The sequence below is a fragment of the Gastrolobium bilobum genome, unplaced genomic scaffold (genome assembly GCF_033153095.1).
Source record: "Gastrolobium bilobum isolate Gb01-03AN ecotype WA unplaced genomic scaffold, APGP_CSIRO_Gbil_v1 utg174275, whole genome shotgun sequence".
Lineage (NCBI taxonomy): Eukaryota > Viridiplantae > Streptophyta > Magnoliopsida > Fabales > Fabaceae > Gastrolobium > Gastrolobium bilobum.
The window spans coordinates 63402-71554 of record NW_026899074.1 but is presented as its reverse complement, the minus strand read 5'-3'; the positions used below and the strand labels follow the sequence as shown (position 1 = coordinate 71554).

Here is an 8153-nt window from a genome sequence, read left to right as displayed (position 1 = left end):
AACAAAGTATTTTACATACACTCGAATCCATGTTTGCGTGCTTAAGGGACCCAACTATTTACCAATTATACCAAATTTCAATACAAATGTTAAAAATTATTAGATTATAAATAGAAGTTGTATTACAACTGCACCAAAAAAAAAAGTACAATAAAACTTTTAAATGTAGCATTACATCAATTTAATTAGAAATACTACTATTATACCAGCAACTATTATTTCAAGTGATGGACAACTTTTTTCCCTTAATTAAAGGTGTATTTTCAAGGTTTTTTTGGCCTTTCTGTCCTTCATTAATTAAAAAATAACAATTTTTCCTCACCCAAAAAAATTCACCTGTATGTCCCTGTTTAATTAATTAAACCATGGCCTTAATTGATAAATAATCAAAATATTCCAAAAGCGTTGAACCCATGGTTTAATCAATTAAAACACTTATTCTTAATCGATTAAATAACGCCAGGAACCTTTTTTTTAAACCCCTGTTATTTAATAGATTAAGACCTTTATGTAACCTATTAAACCACGCCATATGGGTTTTTTTTTTTTAAAAATCCATTTGGCAGAGGGGGTTATATTCGAACCCTAATCGATTTATATTCAAAAAATGGATAGATTGCATATAAATTTATTTGGCATTGGCATATATGCATGAATCCAAATTCAAGTATTGTTTTTTTTAAATCTCATCCAATTCTACCACACATGACTCGAATAATAAATCAACTTTAACTCATTATTTAATAGTCTATAAAAAATTGTGTGGTGGATTCATAAGACAATGTCTCATAATCGTTTCTTCATCTTGCACGATATATTTTCTTCGATTTGTATTATTGTTTTCTTGTTATTTTTTGGATTTATGAAGTGTAGATCGAATGGGTATGGCTTTGGTTCAATTGGCATGATGTTTGCTTTTATTCTTTGCTTTAATGGTTGTTTAGTTTAGGGTTTTGATGAATGTTCTTTGATTTAGGGTTTAGGTTTCATAGTTTATGTATTTATTTATTTATTTATTTTATTTTACGAAATTGTGGGTTCTCATTTTTTATTATTATTATGTTTGTTTATTGTTTGTTGATAAATTGTCATATATCATTATAGGTTTTCGTTGTTGTAATGGCTGCCGCAGACGATCAAGGAACATCGACGGCAAAAGATGGACGAATCAACGGCAAGACCGTCCTTCTTCTTCAGGGCCACAATAGACTAAGACCGAGTCCATGGACCTTCCGTTTGGGTATTTGTTTGAAGATGATCCCTTGGAGGCCACCCATCCCAGAATTGCCGCAAGTCAAGCATGCTTAACTATGGAGTTCTTCCGTTTCAGGATATCAAAAAGTAGATGCATCTTGTTAGTATAGGTATTACCAATTAATTCTTATAAGCCATTCTCAACTGTACTTTCCCATACCAGCTCAGTCTCTAGAATCCCTCTCTTTTGTATGTTGATTCGATTCATTCATGTACCCCCGTCGCTGGAAGCCTGCCAGGAGCCGCTCCTTGTCCATGCCCTTTTGCACCGGCGATCACTCCCCACCCTCGTCAGCGCCCGGGATGTTACATATTGCACTATGTCATCACCCACATATTGTTCCCACGGGCTTTCAATCATTCCAGGGTGCTGGAGGGTATCATTCCTATCATGTGGATTATCTGTCATGACGTACAATTGAATTAGAGGCACTATACTTGCTGGACAATGTCATGAAAGGAATCAATGCCACACTTAGGAGGCTAGGAAAGATGAAGCTTAAACAGAAAAAGAGGTGGAAGAGCCACAAAAATAAGGGGAATGAAAGGTTTAAGTACATTCTGTAAATAAATAAATAAGATAAACAAACCATATATAACTGCACATCCTATAAAACATATTTATAGTGGCTGCACATATAACCTCTGAATCCAAGCGTAGTTACAATTACAACAATTGAATTAAAGTACGGATAAACTTTTTCCTTTTTATTTATAAATGTTTCTATTTAAAATTAATTTCATAATTAAAACAATTCCAAAACTGTAATCATAACTTAAACTACGAGCGAAACACTTAATGTAATTTTATTTATACCATATGTTGCTATCTTAGTGTTCCAAGTAGTTCCCTTAGACCAACAAGGCTTAAAAACTCATTTTTATTATTATTCAACACTAAACATCTCTATTTTTTATTTACTTAAGGAATTTTGTACTACTTTTATGGCCCTCATTTCCTACTATGTTATAGATCTCTTCATTAGTTACGCATGGGTTCAAACCGCGCTTAATCTGGAGTACCGTAGCTCAAGTTATGAATTTTTGAAGAAAATGTGTTGAATTCACAGGGTTCCTGCGCTGAAAACGCGAAACCCGCGCTGGTAGCGCAGAAATACTGACTTCTTCACGTCTTCCCACGCTAACAGCGCCAATCTGGTGATTTCACCCTACTTTAGTATTTTACCCGTAACTTGAGTTATACTTATCCGATTGATGCAATCTTGGTCTCGTTGGAAAGCTAAGAAAAGGATCTATAACTTCCATTAAGATACAAGGGTCCAAATCTCTCATATAGGATATGAAAAATAGACAAAAAGACATTATATCCTTATATTTACATTGATTCTCAACCCCAAAGGTTTTCGTTCACCTAATAGACATTATACAACCACTTCATTATACGATTCTTAGCTATTTCAAGACACACACATTTATCAAAATAGGCATCCGTGCCCTTCCATCATATATACAATAAGTACAATATTCCACAATATTCAAATGTCTTTAATACATATCCCTAGGACTTAGCTACAAAACACTATGATTAAATCCTTGGCTCCCATCAACAAAAGAAACATCAAAGGAGATAAGCATAGGCTAAGTCCACCAAAATCAAGCATGTTGTACATATATCAAATGACTTTCAAATATAAATCCTATACATAGGAACTACTAAATGACATGCATAATCAAAATAATGCAACATCCTCATGTATCAATCTAGTCCAAGTATGGCCACTTGCCACAAGAGGCTCCTGCAGCATCTGTACCTGAAAAGGGGTCCCCACATCACGGAGTAAGATATACGAATATACCTCGGTAAACCAGGGGTCCTTGGAGTATTTCTCCACCCCATAGTTAACTCATAGTATAATAACAATAATCAGTAAATAATGTAGTAAATACATATTCAAACAGTGTGTAAAACAGCTCCATGAGACACCCCTCGAGCTTTCATGTTGTCCTAAGGATACTCATATGCAAATAGTCCTACTGGTCAGCTAAACTACCAAGTATGAATTACGCATCATCATGCAACATACCAACATAGGGAAACACCATCATGTGCCACACTAAGTGCATACACATACGTATAACAAAGCATCAAACTACTTTATTGCATATACTATCAACAATCACTACCCATTCAGGGCTTGCTGGAACAATTAAGGAATCAATTCCCAAGATCCGAAGACTTACCTCAATTTGCTTCCAACTCAACATTTGTTCACCACCAATGTGCAATCAACCAAGCTTCACAAATTAATACCTACATTAAGGTATCATACAATCCATAAATACCATCAATGAATATCAATATGTTCATCCACCATAAAACAACCAATTGCCATACATTAGGCCTAAACTCACCAATTCAAGTGAGCTAATCAACCTCCATAGCTTCCTCCAATGGTTGGTCACTCAAGGATGGTCCAATTGCCTCAATCCTAGCAATCACATAGACACAATCAATATCCAACCAAACCATTGCTTACAAATGCAAGAAAATCCACAAACCAAGCATATATTCTTGCAATTTTCATAGTATAATCAAATGACTATCTAAATTCATTTCTACCATTTATTCATCATTCCTAACAACATTTGTAAAAGGATTTAGCTTGAATCTAACTCAAAGTCATAAAACTCACAAAATCACTATTCATCATCTTCAACCTCATGCAATCTCCATGGAAACAAGGTTTGAGGAGTGAAAACTTACCACACAAGGTCACACAACCAAGGAATGTTGATCTCCTAAACTCCCCTTGAAGGAAAAGCCTCTAAACTCCTCCAGTCTTTAATTTTTTCACCCCCCCCCCAAACAAGCCAAGATTTGCACCTACAATGGTTCCCAACTAACAAGGAGTGGTGGGTTTTGAAGATGCAAGTTTGCTTTTGGAATGGATTGATTTGGGTGGGAGATGAGTGAGTTAGGGTTTGGGCTTCAAAATTGGATTCTCTCCCTCTCACTCTCTATTCCCATCACAGAAGAAGAAGAAGGAAAGTGTGGGTTTAGCTTGTGTTTCACAACTTAACATAGTTAAGTTATTTTCACCGGGTAAAAGCTTATCTATCTAGTTAACTCCGTTCTCTTTCAAACTTTACCTATAGGTCTGAATATTTTTCTAGGATATTTTTACTTTTACTTTTATATTTTGGGTATTTTTGCTTACACACATTTTTACCTCATAATTTTCACTGACTGCACTTTTTACCTCAAAAGTGACCCTAATTCATTTAATTAGATACTTTACCTAATTCAACCCACTAATACAAGATTAATTGCGTAATTACATGCTATTAATTAAATCTTATGCTGAGGGAAATTATATTTTCGTTCCAAAATGGCTCAATCTCAGGCCCTACGTCTAAATCATTACATTTTTGTCAGTACCAATAATAGCACAAATATGAAATGTTAAATAAAAACTTTAATTTACTAACTTACCACTGCTAATTGGGTCAACATAAAGTGGTGGCATAACTAGGAAACTCAGGTTTATTGGTTTGTGTCAGCATCAAAATCACCCTCCACGTCAGTATCTGAGGTGTCACCTAGTGGAATATCACTCTCAGATTCTCCCTCCTTATCGCTCTCCAGATCCTCCTCCTCCTCTCCTTCCCTCAATGTTATCTGACTTAACCCTTGTGTAGGTGCAGATAAATCGACAACTCTGTCTTCTTGACCAAAATATTGTGGACTTCTTGTATGCATGGGTGGAGATGACGACTGACCATAATCAACTTCAACATATATCTCAATTAAAATTTGAAATTTTCGGTTACCAAATGCATCTAAGACACACTTCACATCTTCATCATCACAGATATTGCTACGAATGTAATATACATAATCATTACCAACTATAGTTTCTACCCTGGCTATCAACTGATGAATACATTGGCTTCCTGTAGCCTAGTTTTTGGTGAATTCTCTCCTTGAACTCGTTATATGTAGTGCTCCATTTGATTTTTATCATTTGTATTTCTCCTTCAAATTGGACACTATTGGAACCTTCAAAATTCCTCCCATTGTGGTAGATAAGTGTAACATACGTGTTTGAACTTGAGCTCATCTTTCACACTAAATTGGGACTAGGGTTTGGATTTTTTGGGTACCAGAACAAATGGAATATGTAAGTGTAATGACAATGATTTCACAAGATTAAAGCTTTAGAGATGGTGGGAATAAATAGCCTCTTGATGAGTTGAACTAGAGATGAAAAACGAGAGAGATTTTGGTGTAAAAAATGAGTATAAGTGAAATGAGACTGAGATATGTAGATAAGGGTTTCTGACGTTGTTTAATCGATTAAACAACTGTGGCTTAATCGATTAAACAACGGGTTCAACGCTTTTGGAATATTTTGATTATTTAATCGATTAAGGTCGTGGTTTAATCGATTAAACATGGGCAAATGGGTGAATTATTTTGGGTGAGGGACAAAATGATTATTTTGTAATTAATGAAGAACAAAAAGGTCAAAAAGTCATATTTTCAAAATCTATAGATGGAAAAAATAATTAATGGAAGAGCTTCTATTATATAAAATAGTTATGTTTAAAGTGCATAAGTAAGGTGTACTCACTTCTAAATTTTAATGATTTAATAAAATCACGTCATAATTTAAATTAAATTCAGAATCAATACAACTTTACTTATATGATTTAAGAACATGCTCACTTTAATACAACTTTTTCTAACACACACACACACACATATATATATATATATTATGAGTTCCATCACATCTGTATTTTGTGAAGGTTGGTGATGACAAAAACTAATTTAATAAATTGATTGAACTGCCTTAGAAATAGAGAATTAAGTTAAAAAAAAAAGATTTAACGAATTAAAGAGATGGAATCAACTCTCATATAAATTTGAAAAATATATGAGAAAAAAAAAGCTACCTTGAAGTTTGATGATATTAACTTATTGGGTTTAGTATTTCTCATATTATAGAAAATAAATTTCTCTTATACATATAAAAATATGTGGGATCCATATTTTCTTTTTCTCTCTTATTTTTTTTACATGGACCCACATGGGCCTCATGTGTGTAGGAAATAAGATTATCTCATATAACATGAGAAATATTATTCCCTAACTTGTTATATTGAAATGATTTTCTGATTGATTTGCTCCACCACAATTAACTTATTATCTCTTATTTGTTTGAGACTACAAAACATTCTGATTCTCATGTCAGTATATGAGTAATAAGAATTCGGTTAAGATGAGAAAGATGATCATACTCGGGTTCCAAGCCTCTATTTAGTAGTTAACTGTCCTATTTATGTCACCTTAGTATGGCAGTACTTAATCTCATAAATGCACAATGATGGCTCTTATTGGCTATCTTGTGTGAGATGTCTATTTATGAGCTATGCCTCATAGGCATTACTGTTAGAGCTAGCTAGGTGCCTATCCCTTAGCCATTAGTTATTAGGGTGATTATAGAATCCTGAGCTGCTGATGTCGTGCAGCGATAATAAATTGAGCTGATGCTATGTGTAAGAGTACTTGCGGGATTGGCGGATTGCCAATTTATATGCGATGACTGCATTTCCTTAACCATGAAACCTTAGGCGTTAGGCCTGTTGGGCCCTTCATGGACTAGCCCAATATCCTACGTGAAATGGTTCTGATCAATTATATTATTGCAAACTCTCCTAGAGATTGAGAAAATTATTAGGATTGGTATGAGTATGCTAAATGAGTCCAAGTACATATCGGCAAGCTCAAAATTCATGTATCATAGAAGAGGAGAGAGCAAAGTAGGAAAATAATCACTTATTGCTTTTTACACTCCTTTGAAGCGCATAAACAAAAAAAAAAAAAAAAAAAAGGAAGAAAGTGGATTATCAAGTAAGCAATATCTTATGCCCTTACCCCACCAATTTCATCACTTTCATATTTTGTGTAATTACCTGCAATATACGTTCCTTTGTGCTTGTACGTTTCTATGTGTTCCACTTTATGTACCAAAATTTCCTTATAACTTCTCATACTCCATGGCTGAAATTCACTTTCAAACTCACACTCCCACAGGAGCACCCACTATTAGCCCCACCATAAGCAAACCATGCATTAATCCTTCAGAACCTGCTGCAGCTGGTTTCAATTTAATGGTTCTTATAGCAGCCATTGTTTGTGCTTTTGTTTGTGCTCTTGGCCTCAACACAAGGTTACAATGTGTGTTCCAATGTGCTAACCGTGTCCTTACACAGCCTCAGCAATGGATTGTTTCTCGCAGGCTCAATTCTGGCCTCAAGAAGAAAGAAATGGTAGCTTTGCCAACCTCAACTTACAACCATTCTGGTTCTACTCCATCTTCAGCTTCTATTTGTGTCATTTGCTTAGTAGATTTCTCTGATGGTGACAAGTTAAGGTTCCTCCCAAGTTGCAATCACCGTTTCCATGTTGCTTGCATTGATAAGTGGTTGCTTTCTCATTCTTCTTGCCCCACTTGCAGGAACCACCTCAAGTCCAATGATTCATTACACTCTTTAGATATTGTCATATCATAGTTTGATTAACTATTATAAGCTACTAGCTAGGTAGCATAGCTACCTCATATGTGTGAATCGCAGGTCCTAATGGTGTTTCTCTCAAACACTTCACTCACACAAGGAGTTCTCTGAATATACCTCTTTGTATATCTTTTAACATTCAAGCCTTACATTCAAATGATTTACATGGTACTATTTAAAAGCAATAGCAAATAACTAGAAATACTAATGACTAACTTAGGAAATCTAAACACATTAATGACTACTTCTTAGAAACTTTAAACTCATTAATGTCCACTAACAAATTCCTAAGAGACACACCTCTTCACCAAAAAAACCTTTCATTTTCTATTTTCTTTTATTCAAATAAAGTTTAA

At 34.6% G+C, this 8153-nt stretch overlaps 1 protein-coding gene across 1 annotated transcript; it reads left to right on the top strand.

Moving 5' to 3' along the window:
• The first annotated feature begins 7278 nt into the window (after positions 1-7278).
• LOC133286994 (RING-H2 finger protein ATL74-like) lies at positions 7279-7794 on the top strand. Its single transcript, XM_061484534.1, has one exon. The coding sequence runs from the start codon at positions 7279-7281 to the stop codon at positions 7792-7794; it is 516 nt and encodes a 171-aa protein (XP_061340518.1).
• The last annotated feature ends 359 nt before the right edge of the window (positions 7795-8153 follow it).

Excerpts from the sequence above, each read along its gene's own strand:
- LOC133286994 (XM_061484534.1), top strand. The coding sequence starts at position 7,279 with ATGGCTGAAATTCACTTTCAAACTCACACTCCCACAGGAGCACCCACT.